General features: G+C 48.9%; 2 protein-coding genes across 3 annotated transcripts in view; one reads left to right on the top strand and one right to left on the bottom strand.

Annotated features, from left to right (window-relative positions):
• PPEF1 (protein phosphatase with EF-hand domain 1) overlaps window positions 1-5,078 on the bottom strand; it is a 51,476-nt gene extending 46,398 nt beyond the window's left edge. The window contains exon 1 of the mRNA XM_057419677.1: window positions 5,069-5,078. The gene's annotated coding sequence lies outside the window, so the exon portion shown is untranslated. The remainder of the gene's footprint in view (window positions 1-5,068) is intronic.
• Window positions 121-12,970, top strand: RS1 (retinoschisin 1). 2 transcript variants are annotated; one of them, XM_057419684.1, is made up of 6 exons: window positions 121-351; window positions 6,918-6,943; window positions 7,238-7,343; window positions 10,917-11,058; window positions 11,184-11,379; window positions 12,503-12,970. In XM_057419684.1, exons 1-6 carry the CDS (start codon window positions 222-224, stop codon window positions 12,653-12,655), a joined length of 753 nt encoding a protein of 250 aa, XP_057275667.1. In that variant the 5' UTR covers window positions 121-221; the 3' UTR covers window positions 12,656-12,970. The 2 variants fall into 2 exon arrangements, with proteins under 2 accessions (XP_057275667.1, XP_057275666.1); XM_057419683.1 differs by lacking the exon at window positions 121-351 and having other exon boundaries at window positions 6,729-7,343.
• Window positions 12,971-22,240: the final 9,270 nt, after the last annotated feature.

Below are 22,240 nucleotides of genomic sequence, written 5' to 3'. Positions count from 1 at the left end.
TCCCTGTTTAGTTGAACAAATGTCTGCATACAGAGTCAGATTTGTTCCTGGAGTTTTCTCCCTATCAGTACTCAGAGTGTCAGTACCTCATTACTTTTTACCTCTTAAAAACTGTTGCACATGACATCCTAGATGATTGAGCTTGACAGTAATAATTTTGTGGTTGGCTTGATAGTGCTTGATAAAATCATGAGAATGAAGGAGAGTAAGGTGCTTAGGCAATGCTTAAGTTAATCTCATGCCTTCCCAGTAAGCCTAACAGCATGCTAAGGAGCTATTCTCAAAAGAGGAAGGAAAAGATGCGGTTCAGGATGGGAAGCGTCGTGCTGTTTCTTCTTTTCTTGTACAAAGGTACGCACCAGGGGCTGTGGAGTATAGAGAAAGCTCTTCTCTGCATTCTCATGGAGGCATAATGATTTGGGGAAAGTCAAAATTGTGGAGGAGATGCATAATTAATGTACATGAGTGAGCAGCATTCTTACAGCTCTATGAATATTCAGTAGTAAAACTGTTTCACAAAATAATTGCAGTGTAAAAAATTTGCCATATAATTTGTCAAAATATGAATTTGCAACAAAAATTGTAGTGCAGCTGAGCCAGTGTGTAAATAATAATTCTGATTTGAAAAATGAGGTACAGTATAATATGGAAGACTGGTCCTTCCTTAATCAAAACTCTTGGTTAATGAGAAGCTGATCATTACCAGCAAGACATTGCTGATGGAGATCTGACTTTTTTTAAAAGTCTCTTTCAGGCATATTGGCCTGGAAAAAACTTCCAAAGGCACTTTATAAACAAAAAGCAATCATAAGTCAAGAAAAGTATCAATTCTGAAGCTTTCTCAAACTTACTTTTCTGAAAAGTAGCAATGAAAGTAGGTAAACCAGAGCTAGAAGCAGCCAGAAAATTCAGGGTCATGGTCGCCTTCTGTGGAACCCAGCTGTGGAACAAGGAGATAATTTTTGTGGGTTGTGTTTAATTCTGGCTTCATCAAAGCCAATAACAAAGCTGCTGTTGTCTTAAGGCTGAGGTTGCTCTTGCTAGGTGCTGGGCGTTATCTACCAACATTAATGTGTGAATAGAGTATGATCTGTCAGAGTGGGGGACAGATTTATCAGATAATCCAGGTTTTCCGCCATGAATGTTGAATTATCAGTCTTTTGCTTTGTCTAGTTTTTTCTGTCCTTCTTTCTTTACATTGAATATTTTGGTCTACCACATTTCATGGAAAGTGTTTCCCAAATAGCCATGCCTTCACATCATCCTTTTATGTTTGGCTGTACCCCCCTCTGTCTAATTACTAGGGCTTTATAATCTCCCAGCATATAGTTGTGTGTTCTCTTCATACCTTATCTCTTTGCTCTCCTTTGTTTCACCTGGGAAGGTTACTGGTAACTGAGCTTCTTGGAAGGCTGTTTTTTTACCTGGACTCCAGCATTTTTTTCCCAGTGCATAGCATAACCTGCAATTAGTCCTTGGAATGAGTTCCTACCTTGCTCTTTATCCCAGACACAGCTTGCTTTAAATAGACACCCACACATCAGGATATTTTTGGAAAGCCTGCAGTGAAAAATTACTTGTATGATCTCTTTCCAGGCATCGCTCCTTTGGTATTGAATTTATTTTCTTAATTCACTGGTTTTCTTAGTTTACTGGCTTTCTCTGCTTTGTGGTCCATATGTCCTCTTCTGGATAAAGAGCAAGAAGTGGTGCTTTGCCCTGGTTCACCTCACAATGCTGCCTCTCCTACCATGGAGCAGGTGCTGCTAGGCCAATCCCCTAAGCCATGTGTGCTGAAGCCGTGATAAGCTACTTAACTTATTTTCCCTGGCAAAAGAAGTGGCTTAGAGGAGCACCCCCCACACCTTGGCTGGGCTTGTGTTTGCCGGCGACACCATCACAGCAGCAGCCGTAGCATATGGTGCAGCAGGCAGGCTCCTGTGACGTGAGCCACAGCAGCTGCCGGGGCCCCTCCATATGGTGAGGGGGAGCACCCTGAGCCCTGGGTTGACATGAATACGCTTTTAGCACATTGAATGTGACATGCCTGTGCTGCATTATTCCAGCCATGATCACTACACATTGGGAAATAAGCACGTCTCAGCAGTTGAAAAGAATTATTTTCTTTTTTTCCCCACAAAAATCAAAATCAAAGGCCCAAACCCGCCTCAGATCACAGTAAATAACATCTTTAGTGCTGCCCTTTGGCATAATCAATAAATCTAATAAAATTATTATGCAGGCAATGTTCTACATAGCTATACGCTCTAAGCAGGAAGGAACAAATGTCAATAAGATCAGAAATTGCCAAAAGTTTTCAAAGGAACACTTTGGAGGAAAAAAAAAAATTTAGAAAAATTACACATCTCTTAAGAAGAAAAGGGTAAAAGGTTGATTTTTTGTTAACTTTTTTTTTCACATATCTTCACAACATAAAAAAATGTGGAAACATTATGGAGACAGCTGGCATAAAAGATAATATTAATTACATAGGTATAATTGTCCTTATTTAAATATGTTTTTTATAATTTTCAGATAAATACCAGCAAATATTATATGAGACAAAATACAAATGAATGAAAGTGGATACCAAATACAAATCATTTAAAGAAAGAAAATGAAATGGAATTGAAAATAATAAAACAATGAGAAAATCCCCACAAAAGGAATGAGGAAAGCAGAAGCTGCATTAAAGCAGGAGAGAGATGCTTAACATGAAATACGAGCCCTTCTCTCTTGTGCAGACTGGCATTGGTGCTGGTCCTGTTGCCTTGCTGGGGGTTGCCAGGGCCAAAATACCATTTACAGAGTGGCTTTAGGTGGTGAAAGCCCGCGGATGAACAGCCTGCTTTCACCGGGACAGTCCGACTCCCAAAATCTTCTGGTGGACATAGATCTGCATATGCCCTGATGGTCTCTGCCTGTCAGCATAGCTCACAAGGACCATTTAAAGCCTGCACGTTTTACAAGTAAAGGCACTGTTTGCTCAGCTCAGTAAGGATCCTGCTTAGCATGGCCATTGAAAAAGCCCTGAGGGGAAAACAAATAAGCAACCACCAAATGACTGGGTGAGGAGGTTACGCCTGCCAAGGGCACCTGAGGACCAGCCACAGCTGTCCCATCACCTCTGGCACAGGGGTAAGGAGAGATGGGGAAAATGCCACGTATGATGGTGGCCTGGGACGCAGCAGCTTCCCCAAATGCACCATGCTCGAGGCTGGTGCAGCCTGATGTGAGTCACCATGCTTGCCTGGCACGATTTCCAGGCCTGGGATGTAAAAATAGCTGAGGTTAATAATATAGCAACCCACAAACTAGCACCCAGTGGGCACAGAGGTACCACAGTACCTTTTTCAGTGTCTCAGCCCCCTGTGCTGTACCTAGCTCTGCTTCCTGATGCTCTCTAATGCGGTGCTCAAGGAAAACAGGGACTTGAAGTGGTGTGCCTCTCAGAAAATGTGTTAAAACCAGTGCCATTCATTCCACTCACCCCTTTTTCAGGTCTCCAGTCAATTTTTCTGTTTTTTAAGCATTTTTCCTTTCCCCTGCCCTATGTGCAGAAGGGAAGCAGTTGACTAGCTATGCACCTAGGAGCCACCATGCTAGGAAAGTGATGCATCACGAGGGAGTGCCCTTCACTACGAGGAGAGGAAATAATTTTGTTCATCTTTCTGAGCTCTGCTAAACTGAGTTGATGCATGCAGACATGAAAGACAAAATTAACTATTTTCCAGATTAAGCTTTTAGACCACCTAAATTGTAAAGTCAAGAAATAAACAAAGTCATTAACATTTTCCACATACTTTACCTGCAATGGCCAGGTTTATGTGAACTTACTCCGGCAAATCAAATGACTGACTTTTATTCTGTGTTATATTTTATTTCTCTGTTTTATTGTAAATGTGCTTTCTCATGCTTGCACATCTGTCATTAATTCTAGGCACCCTAAAAAGGATGGCTTGCTGTCATGGCCCTATGGGCAGGATGTTCAATATTATTTCTCAGAGTTGATGTTACCAAAATGCCTTATTGGCTTATTGGATGCCCCATCCCTGGCAGTGTTCAAGGCCAGGCTGGATGGGGCTTTGATCAGTCTGGTCTAGTGGAAGGTGTCCCTGCCCATGGCAGGGGGGTTGGAACTAGATGATCTTTAGGGCCCCTGCTGACCCAAACCATTCTATGATTCTATGAAATGTACTCTGCCTTTGTTGATGTTACTTCTTTGCACACTTACCTTCCTCCTTTCTTTCTCTGTTTAACCATGTTGTTAATGACCACAAATTTTCTGGGGCACACAGTTACCTGTTCCTGTCATTAAAAAGCCAGCAGCTGAGCTTCCATGCTACTGGTTGCCCCTTCCTTTCGCCAGCTAGCCCCAAGTTGTAGCTGCTGCTTTAGCCCACTTCCACCTCAGGAAACCCCTGTCCTCTCCACCTCAGCATTCCAGGACTGCCTCTGCCATCTCTTTTCCTTCTCTCCCAGACCTGGTTCGGTCTGTGGGTATCTCTCCCCTTCATCCTGCTCAGCATCAAGTGCCAAGCGGGGCTATCCCAGGGCCCATGCTTCAGCCCATTCCCATCAGGCACAAAATCATCCCTTGGTGCTTTCCCAAGCTCCTGTCCCCAGATTCTGAACTATGAGATGGCATTTTTGCATGGCAGTGCATTGGACATGCCATGCTGCAGGGCAGGATGGAGGGACAGGAAAGGTATATGCCTTATCTTCCTGATCTTCCTGCCTCTCACAGACTTGCACAGATTATAATTTATTTCACTGAACTGATGGTTTGCTGAATGTCCAGGAGGGAGGAGGCCTGTTAATAGGGCTTTTTCTTTTATAACGTTTTGGGGTTTTTTTAATCTTGTACTTTTAAAACAACAGCCCCTGGCGACCACGCAGGACTTATGACTCTCCCATGAATTGCAACAATTCGTTCTGCCTGACCTACAATTACCAATTATCTTTGTAACCTTCCTTGAAGGCAAACATGCTCACTATAAAAGCATGCTGGCCATCACATTTTTAGACTATTGGCAGTCAGCTTTCCTCTTCATTTCCTTTGTAGGACAGGACCCGTCACAGCTGTAAACACACCAATATATCAATTACTACTTTTTCTATCCGACTGCAGGCAAGGGCATCTTTTCCTCTCCTTTCATCTCCTGATGCCAGGGGTTATCAGGCCATGTTGCTCAGGAAGGACTGCTGTGCTTACCCCAAGCCAAACCTGCTGCTTCCCCGGGCCACCTTCCCTCTGGTTTAAGTTGACCTGCTTTGCCCTGTGTGGCACAGCATGGAGGTGACAATGCGCTACATGGCCTTGGGCTTGCAGCTCTGCTTTGGTTTTCTTGTTGCACAATGGATCACAGGTCTTGGCTGGGTGACATCTGTGCTGGGGAGGGTGGAGCGTGGTGTTGTGCGTGGCCCCCAGCCTACACTTTCCGAGAGGCCAGGTTTGGAGACGTGCATTCACGACTTCCTGCTGAGCTTGATGGTATCTGGATGACTCCTGCCTCCCTCTTGGGCCTCACTAAAAGCCACATCTTTTTATTGTAGATTGATGTTTGCTTCTACTCCCAGGGCTGATGCCTTGGGTTAATGCCGTAAGTTCCTGATGCCAGAAATGCTGCGCTGGGACACTGAAGCAAAGGGCACCATCTCTGTGTTCAAAAAGGGATTTTCCTTTTTAAATTTCTTTATAATTTTGTTCTTTGCTGGGGTCTTTCTTTCAAACTCTTTATACATTCAGGCTCAGCGTCACATGCAAGGAGCTGTTGCATTTCAGTAATAAAAAGAGCTTTGTACATAGTTTATATTTCAGCTGATTATAATTGCACAGTGTCTGTGAGTCTTTTGAGATGAAACTTGCTATAGAAACGTGAGATGTAAATTCCCAGCATTAGTTGGAGCTTCCTAGGCTCAGCAAATTGACAGTGTATGAATGAATAAATCATAACTAGATTTTAGTGAATAATTCAGAGTCTAATTCATTTGGTGGAAAGGTCCTCTTTCTGTATTCACAAAACTTACATACGAGTTTTTGCCTGCTCAAAAGCTTGGTCCTTAGTGGCTTGCAGATTCCCTACTGGCATTGAATATACAATGTTTGACATTTGACTTGTGTTAATGAGTTATCAGCAGCCATTTTTAAAAATTATTTTGTTTTCATAGTTAACTGGGCACTATACTGATGGTCCAAATGCTATTAACATAGCCTACTTTGAACTTCACTAGAAAAAGCCATTGCTCAGTGACAGGCAGGAGGAGATAAACCAGGTCAGATGCTACAAAAATCTCTTGTGGCTCTTCCTCTACAGCCTAAGGAAAAAAAAAAACAAAAACAAACGAGTCTTGTATGTAAGATGGATTGGAGAGACCTATTTACATTTCATTTTCCTCTATCCCATCCAGGGGGAGTGTCCTCAGGCCAGACACCTCGTGGGGTGTCCCATCTCCTCCAAAGGCATTGGTGATTTGCGGTGGCACTGGGCTGGGATTTCACCCCTGGGACTCACCAGCTCACACAGGCACAATAAGAAAGGGAAACTGTGAGGCAAGAAGATGGCAAAAAGGGATAGGGGCAAAATCAGCTGTAAAGCAGAAGCTGAGGGGGCTGGCCTGGGTTTCTCCTCAGGATGTTTCAGGTGTATCTGATCAGAAAGAGGAGATGCCAAAAGCATTAAAAAGAAAACACAGTGGAAGAGTAGGACCCACACAGGCACACATAGTGCTCTGTTCCTGCCCATGTTCTCTTGCTTTCCCCTGCAGTTAACTTGGGAAAGCACAGTAGATTTGTCAGTCCTTCCTCACTTTACTTGTCCCCAGCTCAGGAGTAAATGTTCATTGCATTTCCTAACATTTTCTTTCAGCCTTCATTTCTGATCTCTCTATTCTTCCTTCCATGCCTGCTGCTGCAGCTGCCATGGCCCTTTCTCCAGGAGAGGTAAGAGTCTCTGGCTGGTTTGGCTGCTGGGCAAATGCTGAGGGTCTGGCATTGCCCAGTTCTGGTGCCTCGGGGCAGAAGGAGGGATGGCACCTGGGCCTCCAAACCCAGGCACATACTCCCACTTCTGAATCCAAGGGGCAGACATTCCATGTTTCATGCCAGGCCAAAATGAAGGAGGGGGATCAGAGAAGGTACAGCAGCCTGGATGGGTGCTTCAGTACTCAGATTTATCTGATGTCACTGTTGTTGATGACTATGTTGATTTATTACTGGTTTTTACCTTCCCTTAAGGATGAGCGACTGGAGATGTGGCACAGCAAGGCTTGCAAATGTGACTGTCAAGGAGGTCCTAACTCGGTGTGGTCCAGCAGGACCAACAGCTTGGAGTGCATGCCAGGTAAGGGGCCAGTGCACTTTTAGCCATGTCTGTCTGGTGATCTTCAGCAGCAACCCCTGTTGTACCCTGCAGTGCAGAGGTGGCACATTATTGGTACTTATGCCAATCCCAGCTGCTGGTGGGGCCAGGGGAGCTGTACCAGTGGGAGGTGCAGGGTGACCCTGCATCATCAGGCAGAGGGACAGTAGCAGCAGAGGTCATGCGTGGACCTTGGAAGATCACCCAGGGTGGCCCAGGCTGGTGCGTGCCAGTGGGTGCTTGCCTGCCCTATCCTACAGCCCTCCACACCGGTGTGGGAAACTGCCTGGGGCAACTAATACAGTATGCTGTAAGAAACCTTTTGTACCACCTGGGCTCATCTTCCCTTGCTGAAGTTTAGCCTGGTACTTTGTGTCCTCTTTCCAAGGGTCAAGAAAAACAGCTTATTCTTTCTTTGCAGCATATTTTTATACAGTAAAAGACCACAAATGTGTGTGTGGGGGGGGGGGGGGGGGGGGGGGGGGGGGGGGGGGGGGGGGGGTCTCCAGGCTGCCTCTGCCCAGCTCCTTCAACCACTCCTCACAGATCATGTTTTACAGGTTTCTGATCAAGCTCTTTGTTACTCTCTGCCACATTTTCCCTGCTGTTATCCCAGCAAGGTCTTATCAGTGCCCAACTCACCTTCAAGTTTAGCTCGTGTGTTCCACAGAAGCTTCACTCTAATTTGTGCCTCTGTCACACTAATGTGTTCATCCCAGCTGCAGCTGGGTGGCATGCCATGCCACTGCCTCATGCCCACTAGCAACCACTTCCTCCCAGCTCCTGCAAGAGGCTATGCAACTACTTGAGGTATGTTATGCTGCCCCATTGCTCCAGGGGAGACACACAGGGGAAAGATCACCCCAGTGCTCAGTGTCATGGCTGCCCTGGAGGAGGAGAAGGTTAAGTGAATTATCTTGGAATAGCTCTCAGTGGAAGTCAGGACAGACTAGAAAGCAAATAAAACATGTATTGACAAGAAGATATGACATCATTGGCAGAGCTTGCCACAAACAGAAATGCGAGGTGAAAACCCCCAGTTGTTTCTATCCAATGCTTCTGCTGGACCTGAAGGTTTCCCTCCTACAGTGTGAGGGAGCTGACAAGCACAGAGGCTTTCCAGTTATCCTGGTCTGCCCATCTGATTTCCCTGAGCTCTCCCTCTGTGCATCCTGCTCCTGTGGAGGCCACATCTGCCTGGGCCTCAACCAGCTTGAACATTGTCCACAGGCTTCTTTGCTGTCTGGAGAAACTACAAGGGGGAGGATTCAACCACTGTGCATGGGTGGTGTCTTGTCCCCCGAGCAGAGCAGCCCCAAACACCCCCAGTAAAGGGTTACGGCTTCTCACACTGTCATTCTGGTTTCTGCAGCTGTTATCTCCATAGGGCTGCCTGCTGGGGTAGGTCTGAAAAGGAAAAAGGCATTTTCTGTAGATAGCACTTGTGATGCAGAAGAATCACTTACAGGAGTTCCAGAAATGACACTTTATATGTCCTGTTGTGAGAGTTTCCTCCAGTGTCTTATGCAAGAAACCCATATGCACTACCCCAAACATGAGCCTGAGCTGGTACAGCCCTCCTGGGCTCACCGCTCCTTCAAAGTTCTGGCTATCACAACTCTTCTTTGTCATAGGATCATCAATGCGCCCACCAGCCTTTGGCAAAGACATCTTTCATTAGACTAGGTTTCTCAAAGCCCCATCCAACCTGACCTCGTGTAATTTTAGTGATGGGGCATCCACAACTTCTCTAGACAGCCTGCTCCAGTGGCTCACCAACAGTGTCACAAAATTTTTTTTCTCCATGTCCAATATAAACCTACCTGCTTTCATTTTAAAACTTTGTTCCTTGAAAGGGAAGGAAAGGAGAGGAGACATGGCAAGTTTGGTTGATCTCTCCATGGCTGAGGGACACGTGTGAGAGGAGCAGCTCTAGGTTTCTTGGCCAGGCTAGTTGTGAGGGGTGCTCTCACACATTAACAATATGTAGCTGAGTAATGAAGGTATCTTCCTTGACTAATAAAGGCTGTTCTTCTGAATAATGGATCTCCTCACTGTATCTCCCAGCTTGTCTCTCTCCCCAGCCCAGCCATAGTGGTGAGGCCTCACACCTCCGCTGCCTGGTGATGCTTTGCAGAGCAGCAGTTCTGATGTGCCGCAGAGCTGTCTCTGGCAGGGCTGGAGGGGAGCAGCTGGCCTCACAACCACTCCATGAGTTTTCTTCAGGTTTGCAGTAACAGCATTAAATGGCTCAGCCGGTTTGGCTAGGAGGGCACCAGGCATCTGTTTTGTGTGCCTGTGCACATGGGGCAGCTGGACATGCCAGAAGGTGACCTGCTAATTGCATTACAGTTGTGTGGTCAGAGGCTTAGTATTGCTAAAAGTAAAGTTACGCGGTGTTTGAGATAAGCCTGTCGAGTAGTAAACAACACAGGGCCACCTCAGCCCAGCAAGGGTTTTAACGTGGTGGAAAAGCATGATGTTTCCATGCCTGGAGGAAAGTGGGACAGCAGCTATGTTCTTCCATGGGGAAAGCCATGTTAATGCGGTACTGACTGAGCAAGATATGTTAATGAGATATTGATGCATAGGATATCGACACAGTGGAGCTTGCTAATGAGACATTGACTGCATGGCTGCAGTACTGGGCCATTGAACGGGGGAAGCTGCAGTCGTGCCAAGCTCTGGGTGCCCACTGATGCTCCCTGCATGTCTGCCATTCGTAACAAAAAAAACCTCACAACTATGTTCAGGCAGCATGTAGATGATCTGCATGGCAGCATGACTAAAGGCTTGCCTTCCAGAGCACTGTGTGGTGACCCACCACAGAAGTTTTTAATAGTGAATGAATATTTCTGCCCCTAGGGCTTTTGCAGCCAGCAGAGTCTTGCTGAACTTCTCACTGTGGTGGAAGACAGCTGTGGGATCAGGTTTGGTAGCCTGAAGATTGGAAGGCAAAACCTCAGATGGACATCCTTAAGCCTTCAGCAGGGCCAAGCATGAAATCTCACTGGCACCAGAGTATCCACAGGTTTTCCACAAGATGACTTTCTCCAGATACAGTCTCCGTAGCAGAAAATGCAGAAGATCTGAGGGCTGATCAGAGCAGACTCAGCAATTTTGCCATGCAGGCATGGCCATAAATCAGGTCAGTGAGGAGGAGCAGAAGGAGATAAAGCCCAGTAAGAAGAGGCATTTCTCCAAGAACCAGGCAGAGACTTGACAACCTGGAGGCTGGATTCAGGTCAATGGATCCCAGTCTGGATCTGCTTCCACATGCTTGCAAGAAGGAAATTTGGACTGCAACATCTGGATAAAATCTTCCCTTCAAAATGCTGCAGGCAGCACAGGTTTAATAAGTTTGATAGAGAGATAAGAGTTAGAAATTCACACTAGAGTTAAAAATGAAGATGCCATGGCCCTGTGCAGCAAATACTGCAGGGTTTGTAGTGTGGGTCTAAGAGCAGTGAAACCACAGAAGGTGTTGACAACACATGTACAAACACACCCAGGGAACAAAGACACCCTTAAGGTATTTTTTCCTTTGCTTTGCAGAGTGCCCCTACCACAAGCCCCTGGGCTTTGAGTCCGGCGCTGTCACCCCAGACCAGATAAGCTGCTCCAACCCTGAACAGTACACGGGCTGGTACTCCTCCTGGACGGCCAACAAGGCCCGCCTCAATGGTCAAGGATTCGGGTGAGTTCAGAAATGCCTCCCCAGGCGGCCCCATGGACCAGCGACCCTTGTCTGTGTGGGAACAGGAGGGCCTGCCCCGGAGGGCAGTGGTGGCAGATGTATTGGGTCCAGTGATGTCCCCCCAGGTGTGCGTGGCTCTCAAAGTACCAGGACAACAGCCAGTGGCTGCAGATCGACCTGAAAGAGGTGAAGGTGATCTCGGGAATCCTCACGCAGGGGCGCTGCGATGCCGATGAGTGGATGACCAAGTACAGCATGCAGTACCGCACCGATGAAAACCTCAACTGGGTTTACTACAAGGACCAGACCGGCAACAACCGGGTCGGTGGACTTTGCACTTTGGCCACTGGTGCAGGGATGGCCTATTTGGTGACATGAACAAATCACATCCTGCCGGGGAGGTGCCACTAGAGGGGGGTTCTGTGGGAGGAGCAGGGTGGATGTGGCCTGGTGCTCACCCCAAGTCCAGAGGCAGCACAGTTAGGGCATCCTCCCATGTGGTGAGGGTGAGTTCCACACTGACCAGCCACAGATGGACAGAATGAATTTTAAGTATTTTCTAATGATAACAGGGGACTCCACATAAAGCTTGGAGGCATTAGCTGAGAGAGGAGGCAGCACCTCCATGGTGGAACCTCTTTCTTGGCTGCAGCCACAGAACCCCGGCCATGCCTGAGCACTGCAGACTGGGGGCTCCTTTTGCCATAAATTCAGGGCTATTGCATGATGACAACACAGAAAAAACCCTGAGACAAAATCCACAACTGGTTAAGTCACAACCCACTGAACTACTGTCATGCTGCACTTAGGGGTTGGTTTGAAGCAAAAAATTGCACTGGGGAGATGGTACAGTTGTGGCTGTCATACACCTGCATCCCACCTGGCCTGGGGGATGCCACAGCTGCTGCATCCTAGCCATCCTCAGTATCCATCTGTGGGGATTGCCCCATGCCAGCATGGGAGGCTCAGGTGGCTTTGCTGAAGTACTAGTTCCTGTAGCCCTGGGGAGATGCTGAGCTTTCCCTGAAAACAGGTCTTGGCAGGAGGAGATGTGGCACATGGCCAAGCAGAGGAAAAAGGCCCCTGAATACATTTTTTGTCTAAATCAGTGTGTCTGGGAGCCCTGCTCATGAAATGCAAACAGCCAAGGCCAACCATACTCACTCCAAACATGCAGTGCCTTGCTATGGGAAGGCAATTGAGAGAAAATGGGGTGAGATTAAGTCCAGCCTAACTATAAAAAGTGCAGAAACAACAGGAGGAAAGTGACTTACTCAGAAAACCCTGTGAGTGTGACAAGTTTTCTGCACCTGGCTCTTTTTAGTCTTTAATTTTGGGGGTGAAGGAGAGGGAGCCTCCTCCTTCTCTGCTCTGCACAAGCACCCCACACTCATGGGGCAGGATTTCCAGCCCCCTAACCACCTGCCCATACCTCTCTCCACAGGTTTTCTATGGCAATTCAGACCGCTCATCCTCGGTGCAGAACCTGCTGCGGCCACCCATCGTGGCCCGCTACATCCGCCTCATCCCACTGGGCTGGCATGTGCGCATTGCTATCCGCATGGAGCTCCTTGAGTGCCTGGGCAAGTGTGGCTGAGCACCATCACCTGGGGCAAATGTATAGGTGTCCACCTGTGCAGCTGATCTGCCTTGCACCAGCTCTGGCTGTGGCCACAGTCCTTCAGTATGGATGTCCAGCTTGCAAACAGAAGGGCTGTCTTGAATAAAATGTTGTTTCACACCATGCCTGGTGATCATAGCATCATAGAATAGTTTGAGTTGGAAAGGAGCGTCAAAGGTCATCTGGTCCAACCCCTCTGCAATGAGCAGAGATATCTTCAACTAGATCAGGTTGTCCAGAGCCACATCCAGCCTGGACTTGATTGTCTCCAGTGACGGTGCATCCACCACCTCTCTGTGCCAGTATTTTACCACCTTCATTGTAAAAAATTTCTTACAGAATCACAGAATGGTTTGGGTTAGAAAGGACCTTAAGATCATGTAGTTCCAACCCCCTTGCCATGGGCAGGGACACTTCACACTAGACCATGTCAATCCAAGACTCTGTCCAACCTGGCCTGGAACATTACCAGGGATAGAGCATTTACAACTTCTCTGGGCAACCTGTTCCAGTGCCTCACCACCCTCACAGTAAAGAACTTCTTCCTTATATCTAACCTGAACTTCCCTTGTGTAATTTTGAACTCATTACCCCTTGTTCTATCACTACAGTCCCTAATGAAGAGTCTCTCCCCAGCATCCTTGTAGGCCCCCTTCAGGTACTGGAAGGCTGCTATGAGGTCTCCACGCAGCCTTCTCTTCTCCAGGCTGAACAGCCCCAACTTTCTCAGCCTGTCTTCATACGGGAGGTGCTCCAGTCCCCTGATCATCCTCATGGCCACCCTCTGGAGTCGCTCCAACAGTTCCATGTCCTTCTTATGTTGGAGACACCAGAACCGTACGCAATAATCCAAGTGAGAGCAGAGTAGAGAGGCAGGACCACCTCCTTTGACCTGCAGGACCACACTCCTTTTGATGCAGCCCAGGATACAGTTGGCTTTCTGGGCTGCAAGCTCACACTGAAGCCAGCTCGTGTTCAGTTTCTCATCGACCAACTCCCCCAAATCCTTCTGCACAGGGCTGCTCTGAATCTCTTCTCTGCTCAACCTGTAGCTGTGCCTGGGATTGCCCCGACCCAGGTGTAGAACCTTGCACTTTGTTGAACTCCATGAGGCTGGCATGGTCTCACTTCACAAGCGTGTCGAGGTGCCTCTGGATGGCATCCCCTTCCTCCAGTGTATCAACCGAACCACATAACTTAGTATCATCAGCAACTTCCTGAGGGCACACTCAATCCCACTGTCTATGTCACCAACAAACATGTTGAACAAGATTGGTCCTAAAACTGGCCCCTGAGGGACACCACTCGTTACTGGTCTCCAGCCGGACATTGAGCTGTTGACCACAACTGTTTGTGTGTGGCCATCCAGCCAGTTCTTTATCCACTGAGTGGTCCATCCATCAAATTGATGTCTCTCCAATTTAGAAACAAGGATGTCTTGTGCGACAGTGTCAAACGGTTTGCACAAGTCCAGGGAGATGATGGCAACTGCTCTACCCCTGTCCATCAGTTCTGTAGCCCCATCATAGAAGGCCACCAAATTGGTCAGGCAGGATTTCCCCTTAGTGAAGCCATGCTGGCTGCCACCAACCACCTCATTGTTTTTCGTGTGCCTTAGCATGCCTTCCAGGAGAATCTGCTCCAAGATTTTGCCAGGCACAGAGGTGAGACTGACTGGTCTGTAATTCCCTGGGTCATCCATTTTCCCCTTCTTGAAAATGGGAGTTATATTTCCCTTTTTCCAGTCATTGGGAACTTCACCTGACTGCCATGATTTCTCAAATATGATGGACAGTGGCTTAGCAACTTCATTCCCCAGCTCCTTTCAGACCCGCGGATGGATTTCATCAGGTCCCATGGACTTACGTGCGTTCAGTTTCTTAAGATGGTCTCAAACCAGATCCTCTCCTACAGTGGGCCTAGGGTCTTCATTCTCACAGTCCCTGCATCTCCCTTCCAAGACTTGGACGGTATGGCCAGAGCACTTGCCGGTGAAGACTGAGGCAAAGAAGTAATTGAGAACCTCAGTCTTCTCAAAATCCAGGGTAGCCAGTCCTCCTGATAGCTTTTGGAGAGAGTCCACATCATCCCTAGTCTGTCTTTTGCTTGTGACATACCTATAGAAGTGTCATCTTTCACATCCTTTGCCAGACGATTCTAACCAGGCCTTAGCTTTCCTGACCTGGTCCCTAGCTTCCCGGACAAAGGCTGCTGAACCCAAGACACTGTCCTTGCTTCTGCCTTTTATAAGCTTCTTTTTTTCCTTCTAAGTTTTCTCAGCAGTTCCTTATCCATTCATTAGTGGCCTCCTGGCCTTCATGCTGCATTTACATCTAGTCAGGATGCAACACTCCTGAACTTGGAGCAGGTGAATACCAACCAGCAGTCTTGGGCCCCCCTGCCCTCTGTGGGGCTTTATCCCATGGAACCTCCCAAAGAGGCCAAATTCTGCTCTCTTGAAGTCCAGGGCAGTGAGCTTGCTGCGTGCCCTTCTCACTGTCCTGACGATCTCGAACTTGACCATCTCATGATTGCTGCAACCAAGGCTGCCCTGGAGCGTCACATTCCCCACCAGCCCCTCCCTGTTGGTGAGTATGCAGTCAAGCATGGCACCTCTCCACGTTGGCTGAGCTGTTACTTGCAAGAGGAAGTTGTGTTCCACACAATCAAGGAACCTCCCGGATTGCCTGTCCCGGGCCGTACCGTCATTCCAACAGATGTCAGGGTGGTGGAAATCCCCCATGAGGTCAAGGGCCTACAAGCATGAGGCTGCTCCTATCTGTCTATAGAATGTATCACCAACAGAGTCCTCTTGAGCAGGCAGCCTGTTACAGATCCCCATAGTAACGTACATCACATCGCAGTTCTCTCTTTGAACCTGACCCAAAAGCTCTCTGTTGACTCATCATCTGTCCCCAGATAAGAGTTCCATACTCTCCAGCTGATAACACTGGTGTTTTTAGTTGCTGCTCAGTAGCACTTACTCTGACCAAGGAGGACCTTCTGAGTCTCATGCTCTGCCAGGGAGGAGGAGAAGCCAGGAGGAAGCAGAGAAAGGACACCTGACCCAAACTAACCAAAGGGGTATTCCATACCACAGCACGTCATGCCCGCTACAGGAACTGGGGGGAGTTATCCAGAAAGGCTAGATCACTGCTCGGGTCGGGCTAGGTATCGGTCGGCAGGTGCTGAGCAATTGTATTCTCTCCCCTTTCTCTCTTCTCATTTTTATTATTGGCGGTAGCAGCAGTGGTTTTGGGTTATACCTGAGTTACCGGACTGTTCTTATGTTGACCCATGGGAGTTACATTCTTTCCATTCTCCTCCCCATCCCTCTGGGAGCAGGGGGAGGAAGAAGCAGGGAAGTGAGCGAGGGGCTCCCAGGTTCTGAGTTACCGGCTGGGCTTAAACCATGACAAAAAAAAACAGAAGAGATTCCTTAAATTCTTCTTTTCAAGAAGAAGACCTCACCATAAGCAGTGTAGTAGCAAATGTCACTTGGTGTATTGATAAGGAGTGGTGAGGAAATGATGCATGCTCTCTACGTTTCTGTAAAGTTCATGCACAGGGAACCCAAACCCCTTTCTTTCACCTTTGGGATGGCCACAGTCAAATGACTGTACGTGGTATAAAAGCCTTTATGGATACGGTCTGAACACACAGATTTATTTACAGGGACACCCCGCAGTGGTGCCCAGTGTGTGGCCATCATGGGCAGGGACATTGCCTGGGCCTCCTGGGCACAGGCACTGCGTCAGGGCCAGCAGCCCAAAGGCCTTTCTCCAAGGGATGCGGGGTGAAGGGGCAGCAGCAGCAGGGCTGCAGTGGGCAGGGCTGCGGGGGCCCCATCACTGCCATGTCATAGTGCCAGCACCCTCCAACGCAGCAACACAATGCTCTGGGGCAGTATAAGTCCAGCGCCCTCCCGTCCCACTGCCAGAGTGCCTGGCGCTGCCACCATGACAGAGCTGGCAGCCTGAGGGCATCCCAGGGGAAGCCCTGAAGGCAGCGGGGGAATTACTGGGAGGGGGTTAATGGGGGAAGAACTTCAAGACGCATGAAGCTGTGGGAGGTTCGGTGCTGCAGTTCCAGTTCCTGGAGGGGCCACGCTCAAAGTTCATCAGCAGGAAAGGAAGGAAAAGAAGGAAAGGAAGGAAAGGAAGGAAAGGAAGGAAAGGAAGGAAAGGAAGGAAAGGAAGGAAAGGAAGGAAAGGAAGGAAAGGAAGGAAAGGAAGGAAAGGAAGGAAAGGAAGGAAAGGAAGGAAAGGAAGGAAAGGAAGGAAAGGAAGGAAAGGAAGGAAATCCTGCTTCAGTCATCGAGGAGCTCGGCATCCTCATCTCCTGGGGAGAGAGTGGCAGCAACCAGAAGAAAAAGGATGCACAGATCACTCAGTGCCCTCCCCCAGTGCTCTGGAGCTCCTACTGCCAAGCACAGGAAGGATTCTTGCTCTAAGGAGTCATCAGAACAATGGCATCTTAGTGTTGCTGGAAGCCCCTGAGATGGCTCCAGGTGGAGGCAGAAAAGGCAGTGCCACTGTCCCCTTGTCCCCTTAGCGGCATACCCAGCCCTCGGACCAGGAGCAGGTCTTGCTCACATGCTCAGGGAGTAGCCGATCGCCAGCACTGGGGTCAAGAAGGAATTTTGCCCCGGGGCAGACTGGCACCGGTCCCCGGGTTTTTTTTTGCCTTCCTCTGAGCACTGAGCATGACCACTTGTCAGGGCTCCTCGGTCCTTTCTGGCTGCGTTATTGCCTGGTGCTCGTGCACCATGAAGGTGGCCCCTCGTGTCCTGCAGCTGGGGGGGGGGGGAGGGCTTTTTTCTCCCAGGCTGGACTGGCAAGTGTCCCTGGGGTTTTTTGCCTTCCTCTGCAGCCGAGCACAGCCTCTTCATGGGGCTCCTTTGGCTTAGTGTCGCCCAAAGGCAGCTGCTCGTGCTCCACGCTGGTTTCCCTCATGCCCCACATCCGGGGAGAGGCAGCCGTCTGCCTCTGGTGGGCCTAGAGTGGCCCCAGGACTTGCTGCTTGTCCTCTGTAGCATTGAGCACCACCCCTTGTCAGGTCTTCCCCGGCCTATTCTGGCTGGGTTCTTGAGCTGCTCTCGCACCACCAGGGCACCGCTCTGAAATATTTACGAACTGTAAACGTAATCTAAGCTAAACTAGACTGAAATTAACTGAACCAAACTAACCTAACTTTATAAACAAATAAAATACTCTTTCCACCTGTAGGCTTCCTGATTTCTGCCTCCACCAGGGCGAACCGAGCGCAGCCCTGCCCGCTGCGCACCCTCTCCTCACGATACCGGCGCAGGCAGGCACTCCCTCCCTCCCTACACCCCGAGCTCTGCCCTGCAGCCTCCCCTCTCACCGGCTCTGCCTGGTGCCGCCGCTGTCACCGCCGGGGCAGCCAGCGCAGAGCTCCCAGGCCGGGCCGGGCCCTGCCCCGCGGCCACCGCTCCCCATTCCCCCCGCTGCCCGCTCGAGCTGCCGGCTCCAACGGCCGCGCCACGCGCTGTTCCCGCCCTCCCTGGGGCGGGCTTTCCCCGCTCAGGGCGGGGCCATCTCTCCTGGCTCCGCCCCCTGCGAGTCCCCGCCCGCCTCAGCGGAGCTGCCGGCTCCTGGGCAAGGCCCGGGGAGGGCTCGAGGCTCCCTGAGTGGCTCTCGCCGCTCGGAGCTGAGGCTCCTGAACGCTTCCTCACATCCAGCCTGAATCTCCCCTCTTTTAGTGTAAAACACCTCGTCCTACCGCAACAGGCCCTGCTAAAAAGTCTCTCTCCATATTCCTTATAGGCATCTTTTAAGTACTGGAAGCTGCTCTAAGGTCTCCCCGGAGTCTTCTCTGGGCTGAACAGCCCCAACTCTCAGCCTTTCCCCATATGAGAGGTGCTCTATCTCTCTGGTCATCTTTGTGTCCCTAAAAAAGAAAACCTGTTGTAAAGGTGGTGGGTGTTTATGTGGCATATACTGGGGAAGGCAGGAGATTTCATGGCTGCAGGTTTGATCCTCTGTGAGATGTGGTGCTTCTGGCCCTCCATGGTAGGTTGGTGAAATCACCATTGTAGCATGCTGTGGAGACCTAAGTAAATGCAGATGGGGTCCAAAGGCAGGGCTTGGATTCTCTCAGGGAGGGTAGCTTGATTATTTGTCCCTAAACCTGGGCATCCCCCCACTGCCCTACTGGTGTGTGTGCCAGGGCATCACATCTGCCATCTCATCCTGCCTTTCCTTCTGCTGGCCTCTGACATCCTTGAGACATGGTTGAGGTCAGATGTGGTCTGTCCCCAGTATGAGAGGTGCCGCCTGTATCTCACAATCTCAAATCACCACATGTCCCTTTCTATCAAGTCCCTTCTGTCCTGAGCTGCTGTGGCTGGTTTTGGTGCCTGTGCATCAGGTGGCCAAACCCTCTCCATATCCTCTCTGGTTTTCCACTGGCACATCCCAGGGAGCCCAGGGTGCTTTGCTCCCTTTGGGCATTTGGGCAGAGGAACAGGGTCTCGCTCTCATTAACTGCCTTGATTTCCATGTCCTGATCCCCAGGGGGTGCTGAGCGCCTGAGGAGTCTGGGCCATGTGGAGGCTCTGATGATACACTATCTCCCTGGGTTACCACCTGGTGCCACTGCGCATGTCCCTGCATCTGCCCGGGAGCTGATGCTCAGCACATCCCAGGTGGGAAATGCAGCCCCCACAGCTCCCATGTGAGAGAGTGTTGGGGGCTTCTGGAGTATCAGTTACTGTTTGGCTCCCACACATCTTTGGCACAAACATAACTGGCACTCAAGGCCTTTTCTCTATTTTTTAACAACCCATGCACCCATCCCAAGGAATCGTGGCACTGGCACATGAGCTGTCTCAGCAGAGAGAGGTGAGGCAAGAAGACAACAGCACCGAGGCAGGCCCCCTGCCTCTCGTGCTCTCTTCTTTTCCCTACTGGCAGAGAGGCGAGCACTCAGTGTGCAGGGCAGGAGTTGAGATGTTACTAAAACCAAATGAGGTGTGACCAAAAACATGAGAAAAGCCTTTGGACATCTGTGGAATTCATCACATTTTATTAATTTGTGAAGGCAGATGTTTGCCTTGTTTTCTTTCCTGTGTATAGAGACAAATAATTGCTGTCACAAAAATAAGCTGTTCTGGTGAGTCTGAAAGCATACAAACAGAATGAAGTCTACAGATATGTAGAACAGACCAATCCCCATCTTCTGAGATGATTGTTGTTATCTCACCATCACTCCCTTGCTTCCTCCCCAACCCCCAAAGGAGTTTTGCCTGTCCATGAAAGGATCTAGAGTCATGTTTTCTTAGTAAGAAATCAGTGGATTTGCATGGTTCCCTAATGATAATCAGTTGAGTCAAGCTCTACTGAGAAGGTTCTCTGAGCTTGAGGCAAGTCCTCCATGCAGCCAGGCTGTGGGACCAGCATGGGGTAAGAGCAACCCTCGAGGCATGGCACATACGACAACGGGGAGACAAAGGCTCTCCACCAGCCATCATAGCCCTTGTGAAACACCACTGCTGAAAGCTAACATGTTTTGAGGCCCTGGTGTCATGGTTTAAGCCCAGCTGATAACCCAGAACCATGCAGTCGCTCGCCCACTCCACCCTCTTTCTCCCCCAGCTCCCGAAGGGTTGGGGAGGAGAATCAAAAGAATGTAACTCCCACAGGTCGAGATAAGAACAGTCCAGTAACTAAGGTATAACACAAACCACTACTGCTACCACCAATAATAATAATAAGGGAAATAACAAAGGAAGAGAATACAAACGCTCACCACCCACTGACTGATACCCAGCCCAACCCAAGCAGTGATCTAGCCCTTCGGGGTAACTCCCCCCAGTTTATACACTGGGCATGACGTGCTGTGGTATGGAATACCCCTTTGGTTAGTTTGGGTCAAGTGTCCTGTCTCTGCTTCCTCCCAGCTTCCCCTCTCATGCAGAGCATGAGACTCAGAAAGTCCTTGGTCAGAGTGAACATTACTGAGCAGCAACTAAAAACATCAGTGTTATCAGCGCTGTTCCCAGGCTGAAAGTCAAAAACACAGCACTGCACCAGCTACTAAGGAGGAGACAAATGACTGCTACTGATGAACCCAGGACACCTGGACACAGTTGCCATCACATCAAGACACTGCTTCCCCTTCCCTAAGAGCAGCCCAGGCAGCTCTGCTCCATGTCCTGGTGGTTGGTGGCTGGCGGGAAGGCAGCTCGGTGCTGCTGGTTTGTTGTGTGACTGAGGAATGTGGAGTGGGGTTAGAGGGGTGAATGGATGGACTGGGCACCAGCAAATGAATGTTTGTAGCACCCCAAAGCAGTTAAGCTTGACTGCAGTTACTCAAAGCTTTGGCTGTGACTGGCCTCTGAAAAGCTCCCATGCACAGTCCAGGGTTTTGCAAGTTGGCTGGTTTGGGAAAAGCCCGCTCTGGCAAGGGCCAAGAGCTGTGTAATTTGGAAGAGCCCTCAGGCTTAATCCACAGCCTGAATGGATGGATGATGCACCATTGTAGACCAAGGCACCACACTAAATTATGTATCTTCACATGACTGATCCTACATATAGGATGTAATAAAACCTTGGAGGAAAAGACTGTCTAGGTAGGAAGGACCTGTGCTATCAGTCTTTCAGCCTCCCAGTTTCAAACAAATCACTAGACTCCTTTTCCAAATTGATATATACAGTGATAAATAAGGTAGAACTAACTGGCACACAGCGCATTTCACAGTTCACTTGCTTCTTGCCTTGCCCTGTCCTTTGCCTGGAGTTCACCTCTCCAGCTTGTGTTGAAAAGGGACCTATTCCTGGTTTCCCTCTGCAGTGTCTGAATGTTTACTGCTAAAGCAGGCTTTTTGTTCTGATCCCAGCTGTGCAGCTTGCTTGCTAATCGACCTTTGGAAATTCACTTAACCTCTGCCTCTTGTCTAAAAAGAAGGGTGCTGAGAGGCTTGGTTAATTAAGTGGTCCTAAAATGCTTTTAGAATTGCACTTGACTTCCATCTCTGCATAAATGCAGCATGTTGGAGTAACAGTGTGACTGAGGGCATTATGAAAGTGAGATAGAACCAGCCAAATGCAATTACAAAAATACAAAACTTTTCCTCATAAAGTCTAACTTTTCCTAGCTTATCACTATCCTTTTAATTAGAGGCACAGGTGCCTCCAATCACAATTAACCAGAATGAGCCCAGCAACTGAGGCTGCAGGAGATGATACAAATCAATGCTGAAAGGACATTTATCTTCTAGGAGTGAATATCCTGTGGGTCTTTTCCTCCAGAGGTAGGGAGACCAATGCATGGCTTTGCGACTGTGTAGAATGCAACTGATTTGCAATAGGAGGCAAGACCATGAGCTGCCTTCAGCATTGTGACCTGAATTTTTAGTCTGGGATGTTTACAGAGAGGAGTGAGGGAACCACGCTGAAAAATCAATCATCTTACCCAGTCTATGCCATATGATAAGAGACTGCCTCAGCCCCCTGGACCAACCACACTATTTGTAAGCCAATAGCCCCTTTCTCTTTATGTGTGCATGCAGGAATTATCCCTTCACTTTGGTATGAG

Source organism: Pezoporus wallicus, unplaced genomic scaffold (genome assembly GCF_028554395.1).
Source record: "Pezoporus wallicus isolate ANWC-B61680 ecotype Strahan unplaced genomic scaffold, APGP_CSIRO_Pwel_v1 contig_5767, whole genome shotgun sequence".
Taxonomy (NCBI): domain Eukaryota; kingdom Metazoa; phylum Chordata; class Aves; order Psittaciformes; family Psittacidae; genus Pezoporus; species Pezoporus wallicus.
The sequence above is the reverse complement of the archived record's forward strand: the minus strand, read 5'-3'. Positions and strand labels throughout refer to the sequence as shown.